We start from the raw sequence: 23,019 nt of genomic DNA, 5'->3' as shown, positions 1-23,019 counted from the left end.
ACGCTAATGCGGCGGCGCCAGAGACCTGTGCTTGACGAAGGCTTCAGCTGGCAGGGGTTTTGGACCCCTGCCAGCCAAAATGTACAGCGGCGGCAGTGGGTGGAGAGCAGCAAGGCGGAGGCGAACCAAAATGTGCACCCCCCCCCCCCCACCTCGAGGTCTGGCTACACCCCTGGTCATAACTAAGTAAATAAATAAAATGCCCCACACACCACCCAACTAGGTTTGAACCTAATTTAGTCCCTCAAAATGATGCACTGATTACGATTTATAACAAATTACTACTCTACCTATGGAAATTTAATTTGTTATTATACGCCCTCTGTGTACATCTGTATGCTACTCTAACCTCCTTGTTCTAAATGCCGCTAAAAATAAATAAATAAAAGCACCACCAGGGCTTATAGGACCCAATACAAGAAAGAAGATATATCAGCACTATGGCTCGGTGGATACAATTGTGTTCATTCTGATGCCATAGAGGATGAGTTGTCCCTCACAATGGGGGCACTGAGGACACTTATCTCTAACACCTTAGTGTTTTTGGCACTGCTTTCCAAAGGGGCTCAATGCCAGTATACCTTAACGTCCATCAGTCGTGCAGCATCTTTGTCTCTTGGGGTTAAGATGAGGATAAATCCTTCCTTGGGAGGAGACTGGATGATAACTGATCCCAAAAGCCTCTATTGATACTTGAAGTTGAGGGTGCTCAAGATGCTCTTAATGTGTCCCCAGTGTTCGATGCAGCTCCAGGAGCAATGGAGACTTATGCTACCAATGTCAAGAGACCAGACAAATCAAAAAATCTGCATCACAAACCATCACCAAATAATTTTTATTTTTTTTGTACAAAGAGGACACACACACACTCTGAATAATTTTTAACTTTTTAAAAAATGTTTTTGAAAATAGGAGAGCACTCAGAAATTACTGTCCCACACTATGCAGTTAACTGATTCAAGATGTCGCAGCTCGGAAGGACATTCAGGCAAACTCCAACAGCACACCACAGCCCAATGTTCTCAATCTGTGTGTCAATTAAAGTGCAAAAAATTCTTAAATACCATCCTCTATACACCAATAGTAACTTTAATACTAGTACATAAAATATACTTATCTGGAGTCCGAAACTAGCACCACACCATCTTAGTGGGCTTTTTGTTTGAAATCACTGAGTACCCCTTAACACCACAGGTTTCAGTGACTCGGATGAGCTTGAATACAAGAAATTGAGTCCAACTTCTGCTTCAGAACTCACTTTAACAAGACTCCAATCTTTTCTCCAACATGGCCAGACTTATCAGTGCCAAAAATTGATTTGTGCTATTTCTCACTACCACAGATTCCCCTGACATTTGAACACAGAAGACGAGAGGAATCATGACTGGGTCCCAGGCATTATTTTTATTTGTTACATTTGTACCCCACATTTTCCCACCTATTACAGACATGAGGCGTGGGTATCAGTTATAGATATGGTCCTGTTGCAATAGGAACACTTTTTAAAGCCACTGGAAACATTTCTCTGGGACATACTCAGAAAAAAAGAAATGCACCAAAAATCAAATGACTCGATGATAAAAGATACCCAACTATGCCAAAATTGAGCCAATGAAAAAAAAAAAAAAGAAAGGAAACCTATAAAACAACTAAAAACCTTAACTAAAAAGTCTATCAGGGAATAAGACCCTGCACAACAGACTGAAATAAACATACCTCCCTCCTCCCTTGCCTATATCACCTATCTTAACCTATTCTAAACAACCGCATCATAACTCTACTATTCTACAGCTGTGTTCTTTCTATGATACTTTGAGGGGCATAATCGAACGAAAACGTCTATCTCCATGGGCGTTTATCTCCGAGAACGGGTCCGTGAAAGGGCGGACCAAACCGTATTTTCGAAAAAAAAAAAAAAAATAGACGTCCATGTTTTATTCGACAATTTGTGAGCTGGGCATTTTTGTTTTTCAGTGATAATGGAAAATGAAAGCGCCCAGCTCAAAAACGAATAAATCCAAGGCATCTGTTCGTGGGAGGGGCCAGGAGTCGTAGTGCACTGGTCCCCCTCACATGCCAGGACACCAACCGGGCACCCTAGGGGGCACTTTTACAAAAACAAAAAAAAAGGTAAAAGAGCTCCCAGGTGCATAGCACCCTTCCCTTGTGTGTTGAGCCCCCCAAATCCTCCTCAAAACCCACTGCCCACAAGTCTGCACCATTACTATAGCCCTAAGGGGTGAAGGGGGGCACCTACATGTGGGTACAGTGGGTTTGGGGGGGGTTGGACGACTAAGCATTAAGCAGCACAATTGTAACAGGTAGGGGGGGGATGGGCCTGGGTCCACCTGCCTGAAGTCTACTGCACCCCCTAACAACTGCTGCCAGGGAGGTGGGTATGACATTTGAGGGTGAAAATAAAAAGTTGTGAAACATCATTTTTTGTGGTGGGAGGGGGTTAGTTACCACTGGGGGAGTCAGGGGAGGTCATCCCCGATTCCCTCTGGGGGTAATCTGGTCATTTAGGGCACTTTTTGGGGCCTTATTCGTGAAAAAACAGGGTCCAGGAAAAGTGCCCTAAATTCTAGCTACAAACGCATACTTTTTTCCCATTATCGGCGAAAGGCGCCCATCTCTGTTCGGGTGATAACCACGCCCCAGTCCCGTCTTCACCACGCCTCCGACACGCCCCCGTCAACTTTGTACGCTTCCGCGATGGAGTGCAGTTGAAAACGTCCAAGTTCGGCTTTCGATTATACCGCGTTATTCGTTTTTGGGAGATAAACGCCTATCTCCCGATTTAGGTCGCAATATAGGCGTTTTTGTCTTTCGATTATAAGCTGGTTTGTAACCCGTACTATGTAAGCCGCACTGAACCTGCTATCGAGCGGGAAAGAGCGGGGTATAAATGTAACAAATAAATAAATATCGCCAGATGCAAGCTGAGAGAGAGAACTAGCAAAGTAAAACCATAAAGATCTATGGAAAAATGGCAATTGGTGAGGTTTAGCACAAAAGCAGCAGGCTGGAAGACACACACATGTGCAGTGTAATGCAATGCTCTTAAAAGTCTACTGAAACCGATGAGCAGTTCCCGCCCAGAGCTTGGTCCAATGGCATCACCCACATGTGAGAATGTAGTGTTCCTGCTTGTCCTCGGAGAAGCTAAATTTAATCTCCAAACCTATATCCATTGGCTTTTTAAAATGGGATGTCTAAATCTATGAAGATTGACAGTGAAACTGGTAACCAAAGGAAGAGGCATGCTGTAGACAGCTAGGGAAAGCTACCAGACGCTGCTTAAGATATCATTAAAAAAGCACTCCTTGAACCATCTAGGTCAGACTTCATGTGTCTCAAAATTCAACTCAAATATACAAGCTGCTTTTGTGTGGCATACCTGACTCACATTACCCTTTTCATCTATGAGTCCCGCCAGCTGACCTTCCAATTCAGGCTCATCAGGATGGAAAGATATCTGACAGCACTTTTCTAATCTGTTGAACCTAAACGATCCATCTGCTGAAGTTAGCCTCTTGGCTAGGTCACACTATTTTTTTTAATCATGCCCTATTTAGCTAACTGGTACATTAGCTGACTTCTTTGATTTACACATATTATAGATACTGTATGCAAACAGCTCCCTTTAGGGCCTTAGGAGACCACGGTGGCAGAAAGCCAATCTTTCAGTAATGGGTATCACAAAAGAAAAATAGTGTGAATAAACAATTTAACAAACATCATGGAATACAGATACACAAAAATACTAAGGGGGTCATTTACTAACATCATGTACTAATGCTGTTAAAATATTACAGGGCCCATTCCATAAATATGGGCCCTTTGGCAAATAACATGCATTAGTGGATATGCACATGACCCCTAAATGTGAAAAATCAAGATCTCATTAAGAATGTTTTTGCTTGGAGCCCAAACTACCTGAAACTTACAGTTCTTTATGTTTGTCTTCTGCCAAGATTTGGTTGTTTGCTTTCAAGCCATACCTAAAAATTCAAACAAAACAAAACAAAAAATCAATATACATTTTAAAAGAAATTAACATCAATCACTTTATCAATCTTTTCTCAAAAGAAAAATTAAATGTATCTTTTCATTTTACAAAAATAATTAATTCTCATGAATATATAGCAGTAGAAGAAATATTCAACAGGGCATGCTAGAGCACTCATAGAACTATTAGTGGATGGTATTATAGCATTTGCCCTCCATAATAAATATATACACCTTCATGATTTCAAAAGACATGTATCATGAATGAAATAGCCTTTTTGAATTAAAATTTTAAGGAATTTAAATTTCAAACATATAAATGGCGAGTGACCGACTCACTTGCAAATGCGCAGTAGAGACTTCCTTCTCCGTCCCGCCCCTGCGTCAATATGTGATGACGGGGGCGGGACAGAAAGGGAAACTGCGCCGCCGAGGTTGCTACCGCTCCCCCTCCCCCACTCGGAGTCGCCGCCGCCGCCACCACCCCTCCACCCGGCCCTCTCTTCACTTCTGAACTTACACATCCATTCGCCGAACGCAGCAACGCACATCAGCTGAGCCGCCCCTTCCTTCTCTGCCTGTGTCCCACCCTCGCTGACGTTATGTCACAGGAGGGCGGGGCCACAGGCAGAGAAGGAAGGATCCACGGCAGCTCAGCTGATGTGCTTTGCTGCGTTCGGCGAATGGATGTGTAAGTTCAGAAGTGAAGAGAGGGCCCGGGCTGGGTGGAGGGGTGGCAGCGGCAACTCCGAGGGGGGGGGGGAGCGGTGGCGACTTTGCGGGGGGGGAGGGGAGCGGTGGCGACCTCGCGGGGGGGGGGGGGGGGGGAAGGAAAACCCCAATACCAGCCTGTTTTTACGGGCTCAATGGCTAGTTCAAAATAAATGGTAGAGTGCACAGCTTCTTATACTTTAGTAAAAGCTCTACCAGTTTTTGTCTCTTCGACAGCACGTTTCTAAAAAAATAAAACTAACAATTATCAAGGCTAGAAGGAACAATTAAAGTAGAAAGTAAAGATGTTTATCCTACTTTCCTCAGATAATCTTTGACAGGTTAACAGTCAACATGCATGGGTAACACCAGCACACAAAAAAAAACAACAACACTTTTGAAGATTCTTTGATGCTCAAACTGATCATGAGCAGAACATTACATATCATTATTGCACTGAGCTCCCTCAGCCTTACTTATAATAAGGCCTTGGTAGAAGCAAAACCCTAGTGAAGGAGGGTTGGATTCTGTGGACTGTTATCCTGCTGTCCTCAGGAGGATACCTGTTATAAACAAGCTAGACTGCATTTTTAATGAGCAAACAGAGGAGCAGCCCCAATATATGAGAATTATTACTGAGATAATTTTACTAACAAGGACAGAGGGCATTACTTTTGTACTTAAGGATAGATAGAAACTCCTCCTTTTGGAAGAAACACACTAAAAGCAAAATACAAATGGAATTTAAATTGGGAATTTATATTCTTGTTAACCAATAGCTCAAGGTGGAATATAAAGATCATTTCAGACAATATCAGCATACAAAACGTTGCTACAAACATCTCAATAGTTATTCTTCCAGAAGATTACTATAACCATGTTCATAATAATTACCCATTTGCAGCTCTCAATTTCCCATCCAGAACTAATGTCTCAAAGCAGCCAACGTCCCTCACTAATCAACGAATACATGTTAAATGTATGAAAAGAAACTTTATAATTCATAAAAACAAATATGTTTTAGGGCTTTGACAAAATAAACCATATAAGGGTTGTTTCCTAAGCTCTAGATGTAGAGAATTCCATAAATTGCATCAAATCCATATTAGGGAACTTTTTCTATGTTCCTGCCAATATAATTGATTAAATTTGGATGTGACTGAGCTAGGCACATAGCATAAAACCTCTCAATGGCAATCTATATGCTGTTTGTCAACACAGTTCAACATTCTCTCAATTGAATATGTGTTGGATCACAAATTATTGAATTTTTGGAATAACCACAGCTGATCCCTAAAGCAGGCATTTTGCCAAAACATGGCCCCATGCCGCATCTTTGAATTAAGGCTCTTCCTTCACACCAATTTTTAAGAACTACGTGCTTTACTCTTGCTGTATTGATTATTTTGGGCACTACCATATTAAACTGATTTTCTGAATGCAAACTCTCTACTGGGACATACCAAGCAACGCAAGACTGCATAAAATCTGGAATTATTCTCTATAAAATTCTAAACATTTACAGGAATAATTTAAATAGTACTAGAAGCCAATACTAGAAATTGGAAGCCAATGTAGATCAACTAAGGTAGTGGTTTTCAAACCTGGTCCGGGGGGCACCCCAGCCAATTTTCAGGATATTTACAATGAATATTCATGAGAGATTTGCATGCAGTGGAGGCAAATCTTCCATGAATATTCATTGTGGGTATCCTGAAAACCTAGCTAGATGGGGTGCCTCCAGGACCAGGTTTGGGAACCAATGAATTAAGCTGTTACCTTGTCCCTACTAAAGCTCCCTACAATCATCTCAGCAGTATCACTGTGTAAAACATGAAGCTTGGTGAATTGTTGTGAAACACCTATTCAAGCTTTAAATAACTAACAGAATAACCTCCTAAACCAGTGTTTCCCAAGTCCAGTCCTAGAGTACCCGTTGCAAGTCAGGTTTTCAGGATATCCACAATGAATATGCATGAACTTGATTTGCATACACTGCCTCCATTATATGCATATCTTTCGTGCATATTCATTTTGGATATCCTGAAAACCTGACTGGCAAGGGGTACTCCAGGACCGGACTTGGGAAACACTGTCCTAGACTAAACTCCTCAAATAATACTCTATGAAATATACCCTTAGTCACCTGTCTCAGTTGATCGTATATATGTTTTTAATAGATAATGTACTTGGGTCTACACAGCCTTGCTGGTCAGTAAATATGGCCTGCCGGCCATACCATCTACCATCACCTACCAGAAAATCTGTTTCTTCTCTGGGTCCATCTTAAGTATGTGTTGACATCTAATGATATATATATATATGCCTAAAAACACTGACCATATACAATAATTTATCAGTTATGGAATTTTTGTGGAAAGACTAGAACCACAATGACAATACAAGAGGTAAAAAAAAAAAGGTGTGATGACATTACTTAATGACCCTCAAATAGAGAGAGAACAAAACGGACAAGAGAGCTTTGTGGAACCCCACAACACATTCTCCATAGTATGGTTAGCTTCTCTTCAAAATATCCTCATATGACAATTTTTAAAGAAACTATGAAACCATTTTAGCACTGCACCTGAAACTCCAACTACGCTCAAATATACCAGAAGCAAATCATAATTGACTAACCTGACTGCTGTTGACAGATCACGTTGCATCACAAAAGCTCAATTCCTCCTGTCCAGCACTTTCTGCAATCTCTGGAAAGGTGCAATGATCATCTTCAGAACTAGAAAATCTTGATTGAACCCCAAATAACAAGTGATAAATATTCAAATGCTGCTGTAATCTAGTGCCTATGGTACCCTCAAACACAAACTGAAACCTAATAAATTAAGAGAATACCTTAAGTTTATAATAAATTGAAAGCAGAAAGAGAGAGAAAAAATACGAGAGAGATATCAAAATTAAATATTTAGAAAGAACCCAAAACAGTTCTACCAGAACTGGGAAAGAAGCATTAGTAAAGTGAACACACCACCACAAAAACCTGAAGCAGAAACATTCTGGAGAAAACTTATACAAGGACCCACTAGTGCACAATCAAATAGAATAGCTCCCCTGTATAAAAAATTTGGAAGTGTCAGACAGCTAAGTTACAGGATGGCCTGTAGTAAGAAAGAGTTGAAAAGGAGGTTCAAAACATCCTCAAACTGGAAGAGCCCCAACCCATGCAGTTACCAATTTTTGACTCAAACAGTTAACAGTTCCTTCTTATGACCCCTAATGTGTCTATCACACTGTTCACTACTCTACCATAACCTCACTTTGTATTGTCCCTACCAGTATTGGCGATCGCCTCTACTGAACTATGTAAGCCACATTGAGCCTGCAAATAGGTGGGAAAATGTGAGATACAAATGTAACACATAAATAAATAATCATCATTTCACGAAGACTGGGTAGACTGCAAAAATCTATTGGGTCAGGCAGCTCAACTTGATAGCAAAATGTCTAGTAATGGAGTACCCATTTGTTTTAAAAGGAGACCCAGGTAATGATCCCAAAATTTACAGATCCATAACTTGTCTACTTACAATCTACCACTCTAACCTGTGTCAATAAGTATACAATCATATTAACTGTAATAACTAGGGCTGTAGCGAATATTCATATTCAATTCAGCCCCAAATACATTACTCACATTCAGCCAAATAGCAATTTAAATTTGAATATGAATAATCCACTCTACTGTGCAAAATCCTACTGAATTAAACATATCTCTGATGTCATATTGCTTTTATTATTTATGTTAAAGCTCAATGCCCATTAGTCATATTCATATTTGGTCAAATAATATTTTTCACTATTCATATTCGTCCAAATAGTAAAATATGCTAATTGGTACAGCTCTACTAATATGGCAATAGAAAAGAAGTACAGTAACAGGTGAGCACATGAAACCAAAGACCAGTTAATGCTAAATAAAGCCATTATATATTAACATAGCAAATGATGGCAAATAAAGACCTGTACGGTCCATCCAGTCTACCCAACAAGATAAACTCATTTTACATGGTATGTGATACTTTATATGTATACCCGAGTTTGATTTGTCCTTGCCATTCTCAAAGTACAGACTGTAGAAGTCTGCCCAGCACTATTCTTGTACTAAAAGTTCTGAAATTAACGTCAAAGGCCCTTATGGCCAGTGCTAAGAAAAGCAGACTTTTCAGTACTGCATGGGTTTGACTAGAACAATGCCTTTGATAGTATTCTACATTCCTGGATAATAAAATACCTTGAAATGTATGTAAGAAAGACTGGAATGATAAGAGTACATCCAGATCCCCATAAAACCCACACTCCATTTTAACTATGAAGATGGACAGTTCATGATTCCTAACAAAGATCCAGAAGGCATAATTCAGGGATACCCCATTACCACTATTGTTTTGTAAGGCACTTAATCCATTGAATACTTGTTAAAGCCTTGAGTTATAGTGGCAATCTTTCAAGAAACATACTGCTTACTGTTTATAAATAATCTGAAGCTGTATACATCCAGTGAGCAGCTACTCGGGATGCCACATCAAAAGTGTCGTAAGTACCCCTGGCCAAGAATTTACGACACGCCTTCTGCTGCCTGACCACCTGGTGAAAAGGTTCAGCGAGCTCCGGAGGAAGTGCTTTGACCAAACTGGACAGTTACCTCACCGAGTTCCGCAAGTGGATGCGCGTGTAGAGCTGGTATGTTTGAATCTTGGCTGCGAGCATAGCGGTCTGATACGTCTTTCTCCCAAAAGAATCCAAGGTCCTAGATTCTCTGCCTGGGGGTGTCGAGGCATAGTCCCTACTACTCTTGGCTCTCCTGAGAGCAGAATCCACCACCATGGAATCGTGAGGTAGTTGAGACTTCACCATTACCGGCTCTCCATGGACTCTGTACTGGGACTCAGCTTTTCAGGGGACCACTGGATTAGAGAGATGGAACGACCAGTTTCACATAAGAACTTCCCTGAGTGTGTTATGCAAGGGAGCCATTGCAACCTCTGTAGGTGGAGAAGGATAATCCAAGACCTCTAGCATCTCAGCCATCCACAACCTCCATAGGGAAGGGAATATCCTTAGACATTTCCCGAACAAAGGAGGAAAAAGAGGCAGAGACATCCTTCTTTCAATTTGGGAGTAGGATCAGAGGGGACCCCATATGACTCTTCTTCAGAAAAGTATCTGGGATCTTCCTCTTCCTCCCACGAGCGCTCATCATCAGTATCGGACAAAAACTAAGAGCAGCCTGAACCTGAGCCTGTCTCGACATCGAGGAACGACGACCTCGAGCGGGATGTCGAGAAGTCGACCCCTGCCTGGACTGCGGCGAAGCTTCCTCCGCTGATGTCGGAGAGTCGACCCGGGTGGCAGCCGACGCTGATGCCGCAAACGGCACCGAGGACGGGGACCTCACCACAGGCGAAGGACCAGATGCCTCTTCAACAGTCGGTGCAGAAGGCACAGGCACCCCTGGCACCGAAGTAGACTAGCGGAGCAGTCCCTCCAGAAGCTCTGGAAGAAGGGCCCTGATGTGCTCGTCGAGAGCTTCCATTGGAAAAAGCTGGGGAGCTGGTGCAAGAGTCGGTGGCAGAATCTAAGGGGGCTTGAGAGCTGGTACCAGGCTGCCAGAAGACCAACGCATCGGCACCTCCTGTATAGAGGGTGAGCAGTCCTCTTGGTGCCGACGCTTCTCAGGTGCTGAATCCCTCAGCTCCCTGGAGCTTTCGGTACTGCGTGTGGAAGGAGATCGATGACGGTGCTTCTTAGCCTTCACTCGACGCCCGTCATCGAGGCTCCTCAGTACCGAAGAGCAGGACGTGGAATCCTCACACCTCCTCGGGGCCAGGGGGCCTGCATAGCAGTAGGCCTCGAGACAGGTGAAGACCCACTCGATGCCTCGCTACTCCCAGCGCGATATGGTCATTCAGCAGCTCTCGAAGTCGATGCTTCCCTCGACGTCGCCGACCTCGGTACCGATGCCGACATCGAAGGACCGGACCAATCCGCAAAAAGGTTTTTCACGTTGAGCCTCCCGAGACACTTGGGTCCGTTTTTTCATTAAAGAACACAGCTTACAAGCAGCTGGCAGATGATCGGGCCCAAGGCACTGGAGACACCATGCATGGGGGTCGGTACCCAAGATGGTCCAGTTGCACCGAGTACAACGCTTGAAGCCGCTGGGTGTCCTCGATGACATGGACGGAAAAACGGCGGCTGCGAAATTAAAGAAGGTGATTGTGTCAATTAAAAAGGCATAAAAACATGGTCGAGCAGCCTAAAAGTCAGCCGCGACGAAAAAAGAAGGAAACAAACCATAGTGGAAAAACTAAAGAAAATAAAAGGGAAAAAAACTTTTTTATTTTTATTTTGTCAAAACAAAAAATGTAGAAGAAAAATGAGGAGGAGGAAGCGGTAACGTCGCAAAACGTCTCCTGAGCAGAAGGAACACAGCAGAACACCGTGTCACTTCAGACGCGGATAAAAAGAAACTGACAATCTCACGCTTGTGCCGCGGGCGGGAAGCTGTTCGCGCATGTGCGGTGTGCTCTGCCCGCGCACCGGAGCATTCTAGGGAGTTTTTCTTTGCTTTGCTTTAGATATTTTGCCGGTCTCCTGGGCCGTCACGGACGACGACCCAATCGTGAGAACAAGCAGCCTGTTTGTCCTCTGAGAAGAAACTCCTGCATGCCCATAAAGTTATTTATAAGAATCTGGATATGCATAGACCATACTTTGCTCAATTCAAAAGGAAGAATGTCTCTCAAATAGATTATACCTATAGAGTTACTATCATAGGCCTCCAAGCCTGCTTAACAGCTTCAATAGATCCAAATATGCAACACAGCAAACGTCCATAATCCTTCATCATTAAACTTGGACAAGCATTCTGAAGAGTAGAAGGACTGAGTGTGAATTCAACAGTGCAACACAGGGAAGGAAAGAAAAAAAACAAACCTCTTTTAAAGATTTAGATCAGCAAATTATAAAAGCAATTGACAAATACACCAATACAATGAAAAATAAAAGCGTTACTCTAGGAACATAAGTTGATCAAATCTGGGCACATGAATGGTTTACAGAAGTGTGAACTGAGAACAAAAAATTAGAAACTGATAGATGGAGCCCAGTGTGGTAGATTATTGATAAGATGGATGACAGAGCACATTTAAAAAAATAAAGAAAAAAAACACAACACACCCCTGGAAAGACTGACATATATAGATTCTTTAACAAGAGCTGGAAACTGTTAGGTTATCTTGCAGCTGGCCGCAAAATTCTAAAGGAAGAAAGTTTATGTATGAAAAAATGTCTCATCTAATCCTTTTGAAACTTGGAAAACATTACAACATTGCTGTTCAAGAAAAGCATTAGATCACAACCCTAAGGGAATTACTGAAAATTCCAGAACAACCCTGGCTGAGCCTATACCCATCAAAAAGGGATTGTGCAAGGAAGCCCTTATACAAACCTTTCTTAGAGGCTCACATGGAGCCTATATCAGCTCCTTTCACCACACTGGCCTCGTCTGAAACAACTTGTAGGTTTAATTCCTCTTGAAGCAGCAAAACACCTTTGGCTGAGCCAGATGTGTTCTGGATTTATGTATTGGCTCAAAAAGAGCTGATAAGAAGCTATAAAAGAGATAGAGAAATGGAGAAGGTTCTTATCTCCTTGGCCTTCTTGTGAGTGGATTTGACAACAGGTTTCAACTCTAAGCATAAGAGTTCACCTTCTTGTTGGTTGGATGCATGGTGGAAGAACTACATACACTAGATCAAAGAAAGACATCCCTGAGAACAATCCCAGCTCATAGATAAGGTCTATGTGCAATTTCCATCTATTAGGGTGTTCTAGGCATCGATGTAGACAGGTTCAATCAATGCCAAAGCTTCGGCTCTATTCTTACAGGATGGGCTGAATATCCATCTGTGCCAGTGTTTATATCACCAGTACAAGGAACCAAAACAGATAACGCAGCTTCTCATCCAACTACTCCTCCTCAAATATTGCCAATGCCAAGCCTCAAATGGCCTCAGGAGAAGTGGTGTTGTCATCCTGGCAAAGAATCCTATCTTTGGATACTGTTGCATTCCATTCATTGTTGCCAAGGATGAGTAGTTAACTCCTGCCAGAGTGCTTAGGAGATGAGGGCAGCTGCCACAATCTCTCTTCTCCCTACAGCGATTGATGCTGCTTCACCGTGTGTCAACAACCTGCATCTGCAACCTCAGATACTTGTACGAAAGCGAGAATCCCTTGATGCTTTGGATGAGGACAATAACTGGCTCCAATGGTCTATCAATGCTCGTCATCAAGGGTAATCAAGCACTCCCAATATCCATGTATCCTCAAAACATCCATGGTGGCTGCATGGTCCATGTGGTCAGTGTTTCCAATATGAATACATTTTGGCCAGCCTGAGTTAACAAAGAGCCTTACCTTGTGCTTTTGACAACCATGACCACCCCTAGACATTGTATTATGGCAAGTGATATAGCTGTAGCTATATTGCCCTTGAGCCTTTAACAGGCAGCCATATTCTTGCCACACTGCCTGCTTTTCTTGAAATCATTCACATGCCTTCATTACTCTAACACAAAGCAAAAAAATAACCACAGCAAAAACAATTTGATAGTAAAAAGACCAGAAAGATGGATAAAATCTGTCCAGTAGTGAGAGCGAGAGACAGAGACACTCACATATGCACACAAAAGGGTAACAGTAGCTATCTCTTCCCTGTGTGAAGAAATATCCTCTGGGCTCTGTAAAACACATATAACTAAAGTGCCCCCATATAACTAAAACATGTGTCTACCACAAAAGAAAGCTCTACACCAAGAGCCATTAAACTCAGTTTTTACCATCCCAGATTCCATTATATGCCATCATGTGTTAATCTTACATGCACCCCCGGTGTTCCTGATAAACTCTGTGTACTCCCAGAACTGGATGATTGCAGTCGGGCCAGGTTCTGGAACCACACTGTGGAACACCGGGAGTAACGCAGAGACACTAGCCACGTCTCCCACTCTCGAAAAATAAACTAATTTTGGAATTCTTTCCCAAATTTTATCTAGTAAAGAGAGGCAACACTTTAGATTTTCTTTAAGTACAATGATAAATTTATTGTATTAGATTTACTTGTAATACCTTTCCAATTTTCTTATATGCAAATAAACAACATTAAACTTTTCTTATAACAGATACCAAATTTATTTAACAATTAACTCAATGAATAACTCCGTAATTCATTCTTTTTCAGATACTCTTCCCTCAACCTGAAAATAAATCAGATAAGTATCATCCTTTCTGTTTTCAATTTTTCATAAAACAATCTTGTAAAGCTTATTCTCTCTTTTATTAATCTATCACAAGAATTTGATTCTTTGTGTCTATTTTTTTTTTCAGATTTCCTTTTCCAACAACGTTCACCTCTCAGGATCAGGTAAGTATATAGTTCTTTCCCTTTTTCTCTAACCCCCTTGTCTTTCCCTTATTTAGAATACCCCTTCACACACACTTATCTACAGAAGATCTTCTTTTCTCCGGGATGTGATGCCGTCTTTCTTGCGGTGGGGCCCTTGTTGTTTACAGCGAGCTGCCAATCACTCCTCCGTAGATCTTCCCCCTAAACCTACTCTTAAATAAACTAAAGGTAGGCAAAACCCTAGCTACCTGAATCGAAGGAACAGTTTTCTTTTTTGGGGAGAGTTTTAAATAAAGACTGTGGCCCAAGTAAACTATTAAAATAAAGTAATAAAATATTTTCCCTATCTTCCACGCCTATGCTATTTTAATTTTTTTTTCTTCCCTATTCTACTCAGAGTGGATAGCCAGCACTCCCTTACTGCATCTAGTCACAACATACCACTTTCAGCACTAAATGATAAAATTCCAACTCACCCCTTAACCTTACATGCATTCAAATCCCACAGCTCCTTTTCCCCTAAACTAAGATTTTATTTCCCAAAATCACCCCCTTCCTGTTCCCAAGCTTTTCACTATTCATACATACAAAACTCTAACTCTGCTTCCCTTTTCCACCCCACCACACATATAATGGAACCCCAAACACAATTTTAAATAAACCACCTCTTCATCATACACTCACTTTCACCTTCACTTCAGTCAGACACTGTCACTCAAAAACCCCTCTTTATATCAACTTCCTTCCTTTTAGCCCTCTTTTCCTCCTCACACCCTCCACAACACATCCAGTCACTCCTGCTGCTTAACCAACTCTGCCAACTGTCTCCCAGCCCCGTCACCTAGGATACCTGACTTTGGCTTGGGTTCTAAACCCCATCTGGCCAATCAAATGTCCCTTTTAGCATTCTGCTGACCAGCGGAATTCCAGTCAGCGCTGCTTCGTCTCCATTTTAATTCCCCTTTTTCCATTGAATTCAATGGAAAAAATCAATAATTTCACTTAAACACCCCAAAATTTCACCCAAATCACCCCAAAAGTTTACAATAAAACAATTTCCCACCTGCCTACTTAACCATATTTTTAAATTTTGAAATACCCCTATTTAGAGCCCATCTACACCTATTCTTCCAAACCCCCCCCCAAAAAATTCTAAAATTAAAACTTACCTCAAAAATACAAACACCTTCCCCCTCAACCCGCTGCATCGAATAAAACTTTTTAACATTTTTTTAACCCTTCAAAATCCACTCCCCTCCAAAACACCCCCTAAAAATATCACAATTCAAAAACCAACCCGCCAAAAAAAACCAGAAAAATTCCCCGATCACGAATATGCCACCAAAATTTAAATTACAAAAATCCCAGATTTTTTAAAAATAAAAAACGCTATTTCTTCAATTTAAAAATAATTAAATTAAAGTTTTAGGTCAAAAGACCCCTTACCTGAAAGTAGAATTTTCCCACTCTCGAAGACCCCCATCTGTTCCGGTCCAGACGCCCTCCACGCGAAATCGGAGTTAAAATTAAAAAACTTCCGAGCCCGGGCCCAAAATTTAGGCCCCAGCTTCGGCCTAAATGGGAAACGCACGATCCTGATTCGTGCATGAGGCGCGCCGCCTCATGCACACTCTTCTTCGCTCCTCCCGCCGCTCCTCTTCTCTCCAGACACACCACAGGCTTCCACCACCTACCCCAACCCAAAAAATGGCCCTGGAACAGGGCGAAGAAACCCGGCTTCGGTCTTCCACACCTGGGGACGTGCCCTACTGTCCCCGGGCTCCAAAACGGCACCACTGCCCCCTTCTTAAAAAAAAAAAAAAACGCGACGTCAGCCCCGGGCCCTCGACCCCGCAAAAACAGGCCCGAAAATACCGGGTAAAACCCGGTCAGCCACTACTCATTCGGGGATGTGCTCAACCATCCCCGAACGCCGGCGAACCACGGCACCTCCACAAAATCGGGGCGACAGCCTCCAGGAGCCCCCGGACCCCAGGTAAAAGAAAAAAAACATTTTTTCCCCTTTTATCCTTATATTACATTAAGACTATAACCTGATTTCCCTCAGCGAGCTAGAGACACAATGGCTCAGCTAAATGGGGAGGAGGAAAAAAAACTGCAGTTAAGTTTATGTTAATTTAATATCTTGCTATACCACCTGGGCTGCATACAGATCACAGTTTACAATACTAAAAAAAATATTAACACATGCTAATTCATGTGAACAAAGGCAAAGATTTGGAAAATTTTGGCTTAATGGGATAAGGGTAATTATAAGCTTGATATCCTATTTCAAAAGCAGCTCAATAATGTTGCTCCAGTCCATTTTAGCACACTTAAAAATAAAGTTATACTTTTTAAATCTTATCTGCACAGTATTCTCTCAAACCTACCTAACCCACTGTGCTCCTTTCTACAACTTTGTTGGAACAATGTCATTCTGTAAAACAGATTAAACCAGCTTTGAAAACTGAAGTAAAGTAATAGGCTTACATGATTACATAGGATTTAGAACGAAATAGTTTACTTATTTAAATCACTCTTCTGGGGCAACCTATGAAGATTTGGACAATAAACCACTTTTACAACTGTCATCTATTTCACTTATTTCCTTCCCCATAAAACAAAAATTTCTGATTCCAATATAAGCTCACTAACAGCAACAAACCCTCTCAGTACTAGGAATACTGTGAAGTAATTGAAAACCCTACAAAAAGAGTCACATCTACAATGCCTGCACTAACTTCCAACACAAGGACCCTACCTTACAAAAAATATTACAGTCAGCCAAGATCATCAATACATGTATTGGGAAAATTGATCATGACAAATTACTCCAGATCACTAAACAGAAAATCCATGTGAATAGATTTCTACACATGGTTAAACAAACAGAACACAGATACCAAGTATAGAATAAATTAACTAGAAAGAAAAAACACATAGACAGATATTTAACTGAGATTGCAAGAAGCTACACCTTGCATGTAGTATACCATCAGAGGAATTGAAAGAGGTGCATTTCCCTTGTACTGTGCAAAACATAAAAACAGATGTCAGGGATGGTGTTGTGGGAAGGGATTTCTGAAACATGGAAACTGCCATTGACTCCCCGGCCAGACAGGCAGGGCCGCTAAGAGACTAGGCCGGGCCCGGGGCAAGGCCGGGCCGCCTCTGCCCCCCTGCCGCTGCAATCCGCGGTCCCACCTGCCTGCCTCCACGGCTCCGGGCCCCCTTCATTCAAAGCGGCAGTCGCAGATCACATCTCTTCTGGCCTCCCTGTGTCCCGCCCTCGTCTGATGTAACTTCCAGTTTCCGAGAGGGCGGGACACAGGGAGGGAAGGCCAGAAGAGACGCGATCTGCGACTGCCGCTTTGAATGAAGGGGGCCCGGAGCCGTGGAGGCAGTCAGGTGAGACCGGGGACTGCAGCGCCGGCAGCCTGACCCCGGTGCCGGGCCCCCCTTGGAGGCCCAGGGAATTTTCCCCCCCCCCCCCCCCCCTCTTGGCGGCCCTGCAGACAGGGCCCCAACACTGCCTGAAAATGAAGACAGAATAGTGTAAAAGGGGTCTATGAGATCCCTTCCCAAATTTTTACCCTAGGCCCTAGCCATGTCTAACACCAGGACTGATAAATGTACATTTCAAAAATTGACAATCACTAAATAGAAAATAAAATTATTCTTTCTCCTTTGTTCTCTAGTCATTTTATTTTTCTAATCATGTTGGTCCCTTTCTCTGGTTTCTGTATTCCTCTGCATCCCTATTCACCGGAGGCCAGCATCCATTCTCCCCACCTCTGCGCCCTATCTACCCAGGGGCCAGCATTATCCCTCTGAGTCCATACTTACCCCCTTCCACCATATCCAGCATTGCCCTTGTGTACTTGTCCCTATGCTCCTCCCATGCCCAGCATATTCTTTATTTCCCTAACCCTCCCACTATCAATCTTTTCCCATCCCCCTCTAAAATGGTCCAGCATCTTTCCTATCCCGCCCCTCCCACATAAGCATTGTTGTAATGTGACAGACCGAAAGTCTATCAAACCAGAATCCTGTTTCCAACAGTGGCCAATCCAAGTCATAGACGCTGAACACCCGCGACGAGGGCCTGTCAACAATACAAAAAGGTGATCAGAAGTCCTGAAGTCATTTGACATCTGTAGATACTGCAACAGAGCCCTGCGGACATCCAAAAGACGCAATTGCCCAAAGGAATACGGAAAGTCCTCCCTAGAAAGGGAAGGTAGAAAAATGGGCTGGGTCAAGAGAAACGCTGAAACCACCATAGGCAGGAAGGAAGGCACTGTACGTAATGTTATCCCGGACTCCGAGCACTGTAGAAAAGGAGCCCGACAGGAAAACGCCTGAAGCTCAGACATACGTCTAGCCGATGTCATGCCACCAAAAAGACTGTCTTGAAAGTCACATCCTTCTCAGAAGCTCATAGAAGCGGCTCGAAAGGCGAACACTGAAGAGCCTTCAACATCAGCCCCACGTTCCAGGCCGGACACGGCGACCGCACAGGAGGACGGAGCCGAAGCGCCCCTCTGAGAAATTGGGCAATGTCCGGATGAGCAGCAAGGGACAAGTCAGAGACTTTCCCTCGGAAGCATGCCAACGCTGCCACTTGAACCCGAAGGGAATTGTGAGCCAGGCCTTTTTGTAAGCTGTCCTTCAAAAAGTCCAGGACCGACGAGACTGTAGCCCATGTGGGTGTGACCGCCTTTGGAACACACCACGCCTCACACTTGTGCCAGATCCGAGCATAAGCTGCAGAGGTAGACCGCTTGCGGGCCTGCAAGAGAGTGGAGATGACCTTGTTAGAGTAGCCCTTGTCTCTAAACTGCGCCCTCTCAAGAGCCAGGCCATAAGACCAAACCAGCAGGAATCCTCCATGGTCACCGGACCCTGAACCAACAGGTTCGACACCAGAAGCAAAGGAAGTGGAGCTTCCACCAGCATCCGACGGCGGTCCACGCACTACAGACGCCTTGGCCAATCCGGGGCGAAGAGAATCACCAAACCTCGGTGCTGTCGAATTCGCAATAGGACTCGCCCTATCAAGGGCCAAGCAGGGAACACGTACAGAAGGCCCGAGGGCCAGGGTTGAGCCAAAACATCCAACACCGCCGAGCAAGGATCTCTCCTTCTGCTGGAAAAGCGAGGAACTTTGGCATTTGCACTTGAAGCCATTAGATCCACTCCGGGATTACCCCATTTGGCACAAATCTGAAGAAAAACTTCTGCCAGTTCCCATTCCGCCGGGTCAATTAGATGCCTGCTGAGGAAATCGGCTTGCACGTTGCTCTGACCTGCTATGTGAGCTGCGGACTGCAGATGCAAATGGAGCTCGGCCCAGTGGAAAATCTGAGCGGCCTCCGCGGCCAGGGCCCTGCACTGAGTGCCGCCCTGACAACTGATGTAGGCCAACAGGGAGCCCCTTCAGAGTCTTGAGCCTGGAATATCGCTCTCAGTTCCAAGCGATTGATGGACCACCCCGCTTCCACGGGATGTCCACTGACCCTGAACATAGCTTCCCTGGCAATAAGCTCCCCAGCCCGAAAGGCTGGTATCGTTATCACCAGGCACCAAGAAGGAAGCGCGAGTGGCATTCCCTGTCGCAGCATCCTGTCGGAGAGCCACCAATCCATACTGTGCCGGGCCGCAGGGAGCCACGTTAGTTTGCGTTGGTATTACTGAGAAAGTGGAGACCATTGCTGAAACAGAGCAATCTGCAGCGGCCTCATGTGAGCTCTCACCCACGGAACCACCTCCATGGTGGCCGTCATTGCCCCTAGGGAATGAACAAAGTCTCAAGCTCGAGGGCGAGGCATCTGCAGGAGCAGACGGCCCTGATTCTGAAGTTTGCATCGCCTGTGGTCAGGGAAGAAGACGAACCCCGAAGCCATGTCAAACCGGACCCCCAAATATTCGAGAGACTGAGAGGGGGTCAGGTGACCTTTGGGCAAATTGATCACCCAGCCCAGAGTCTGAAGAACTGTTAAAACTCTGGTCATGGCGAGACAGCTCTCGTCTGCCGAATCCGCCCTGATGAGCCAGTCGTTGAGATACAGATGAACTCTGACACCCTCTCGCCTGAGAAAGGCAGCTACCACCACCATTACCTTGGAAAAGGTACGGGGAGCTGTGGCTACGCCGAAAGGCAAGGCTCGAAACTGGAAATGTTGGCCTGCTAACCGGAGAAACCACTGATGCGGAGGCCAAATAGGAATGTGCAAATACGCTTCCTTGAGGTCCAGAGACGTAAGAAACTCTCCTGGCTGTACTGCCGCAATGATGGAGTGCAGGGTTTCCATGCGAAAGTGTCGCACTCTTAAGGCCTCGTTGACTCTTCATAAGTCGAGGATCGGTCTGAAAGACCTGCCTTTTCGAGAGACCACAAAATAAATAGAGTAGCGACCGCAGCCGCGGGAGGCACGGAATAACCGCTCCAAGCTGCAGCAAGACTTGTAAGGTCTCCTCCACCGCTGCCCGTTTGACGACAGTGCCGCATCGGGACTCCATAAAAGCGTCTCTCACCGGGGCACCGAATTACAATTGGTAACCTTCTCTGATCAGGTCCAGGACCCACTGATCCCAAGAAATCTTGGTCCACTCCTCAATGACGAGGGAAAGACGACCCCCTATTGCAGGAATCGACGAGTGGACCAGCGTCCCATCATTATAAAGGACACCCCTGAACTCCTGGCCATTGGCTGGCTGTTGGCCGGCCGCTGCGGAACGTTTGTCCGAGCGAAAGGAGTTCCTCTGCTGAAAACGGGCACGTGGGGAAAACCCAGCAGAGCGCCCCGGGCGATACCTGCGAGCTTCACAAAAACGTGGCCTGGAAGAGGAGGAAAAAAGAGAGCATTTAGAAGAAGGCCATGGTCTATCCTCAAGGTAACCGCTGGGACTTGGAATCCTCTAACAATCTTCTCCAATTCCTCTCCAAAAAACAGATGGCCCCGAAGGGGTAACCTCACCAGCCGCTGCCTAGAGGCCATGTCAGCTGCCCAATGCTGTAGCCAAAGAAGGCGGCGGGCAGCCACCACCATAGACATCTGCTTAGCCGCAGCTCTGAGCAGATCATAAAGGACATCAGCCAAAAAAGACAGGCAGACTCCAAAAGCGGGCCAACCTCAGAGAGGGAACCCACACCCTCCTCGAGCATATCACCCACCTGCTGTAACCAGGAAAGACAGGCACGGGCTGCATAGGCGCTGCAAATCGCCGCCCTTAAGGAAAGGCCCGAGATTTCAAAGGACTGCTTCAATGCGGATTCTAGCCGCCAGTCCTGCATATCTTTCAAAGCGACTCCTCCCTCCACCGGAAGAGCGGTCTTTTTAGTCACGGCCATGACCAACGCATCCACTTTAGGAATCCCCAAAGGGGCCAAGTGATCCTCACTCAGAGGCTAAAGCTGACCCAAAGCCCTGGCAACCTTCAAAGGCTCTTGGATGGAGTCATGCACAGGAAAAGTCCGAGAAGGCTTCTTAGTACTAGCCATCCTAGGATTAACAGAGGAGGCATCGCCCTCGACCGATCTTCAATAGAAAGGGCCTGCAAGGGATCAGAAATGAGCGCTGGCAGCTCGTTGCGGTGGAAAATCCGCACCGCTTTAAGATCATCCAAATCCTGTGGCAAACAGGGACCCTCATCTGGATCAACCGTCCATGAGGGCCTCCAGACTCCTCAGACTCCCCACAGCCTTACCAGAGGGGGGGGGGGGGGGTGGGAAGGAGAGATGCCATCCTCAGAGGGGGAATTTACCCGTCTACGTTTAGCATCAGCCCAACGCTCGGGGGAAGAAGGAAACTCAGCAGCCAACACTGGACTATCAAACCCTGGAGGGAATCCAGTCCACAACGTAGTGTCAATTTTAACATAAAGGCCTTATGCATCAGCAGCCCAAATTCAGGAGAGAAAAACTCACCCTGGCCCTCCACCCCCGAATTAGGGGAAGCAGAGGAAGGAACTCCTCTAGCAGCCTCGGAACGAGGCGACCCCCTGCAACCACGAGGGTCAAGTCATGCGGCGCTTCCAAAATGGTATCTGCTGCCAGCTCAATTGAGCGGGAAGAATCACCGCTCGCCATGCCCGTACTAGCACGAGCGTCTAAGGAGCACGTACTGAAAAGATCTGCTGATGACCTGCGTTTACCACAGCGGGAGCAGCGCTTAACGCCTTCAGCAGCCATCGCCCGCCTGGACGGAAATATAGAAATAAAATGGCGTCTTTGCGCCAAAACTTACCCCGTACAGAATGCTGTCTGCGGGAACCTCCCCGGAGGAGCTGGGCACCACTCTAACCTCAGAAGACCGAGTCAACAAACTCCAGTCAAGCTAAACTGAACCAGAATCTCTGGAGAAAGCCTCAGAACAGCAACGCTGAATAAGCGCGCTCTTTTTTTTTTTAATACTGTGAGGAAAGTTGGAGGCAGGCAGCAACAGAGGGACTCCAGGAGGAGGGGGGATGGGGTAAGGCAGGGACAGGGAACAAAACCAAGTATGCCTTCAAAGTGGGCACCACCAGCCACAACACCCCCGCTCTACTGGGAAAGCACAGGAGCCACCCCAGGCAGAAATCCAGGAGATGATCAAGCGATGTTCACACCTGCTGGGAGATAGAGATATACTGAAGGCAGAAAGGGCTAGCTGTCCAAGGTCACTGTGGTTTTTCAATGTTCTCTATCTCTACCTGCTGGTAGGCGGATATAACCCATCAGTTAATGGATTCATCTGCTGTTGATGACAAGGAAATCTTTGTTCTCATATCTTTTACACCAGGTAATTTACATTACGAGACAAATCTTATTCAAATGTTCATCAGCTGTACAAGCCTGGGTCCACTCAAACTAAAATTGAATA

General features: G+C 44.8%; 1 protein-coding gene across 5 annotated transcripts in view; it reads right to left on the bottom strand.

Annotated features, from left to right (window-relative positions):
* ADK (adenosine kinase) overlaps window positions 1-23,019 on the bottom strand; it is a 656,244-nt gene that overhangs the window by 489,859 nt on the left and 143,366 nt on the right. For 4 of the 5 annotated variants that reach the window (XM_030203209.1, XM_030203211.1, XM_030203212.1 and 1 more), the window contains exon 3: window positions 3,951-4,004. In XM_030203209.1, coding sequence (XP_030059069.1) covers window positions 3,951-4,004 — 54 coding nt within the window. Of the gene's footprint in view, window positions 1-3,950; window positions 4,005-7,362; window positions 7,434-23,019 lie in introns of those variants that run through there. The other variant, XM_030203214.1, reaches the window with a different exon arrangement.

The sequence above is a fragment of the Microcaecilia unicolor genome, chromosome 5 (genome assembly GCF_901765095.1).
Source record: "Microcaecilia unicolor chromosome 5, aMicUni1.1, whole genome shotgun sequence".
NCBI classification, from domain to species: domain Eukaryota; kingdom Metazoa; phylum Chordata; class Amphibia; order Gymnophiona; family Siphonopidae; genus Microcaecilia; species Microcaecilia unicolor.
The sequence above is the reverse complement of the archived record's forward strand: the minus strand, read 5'-3'. Positions and strand labels throughout refer to the sequence as shown.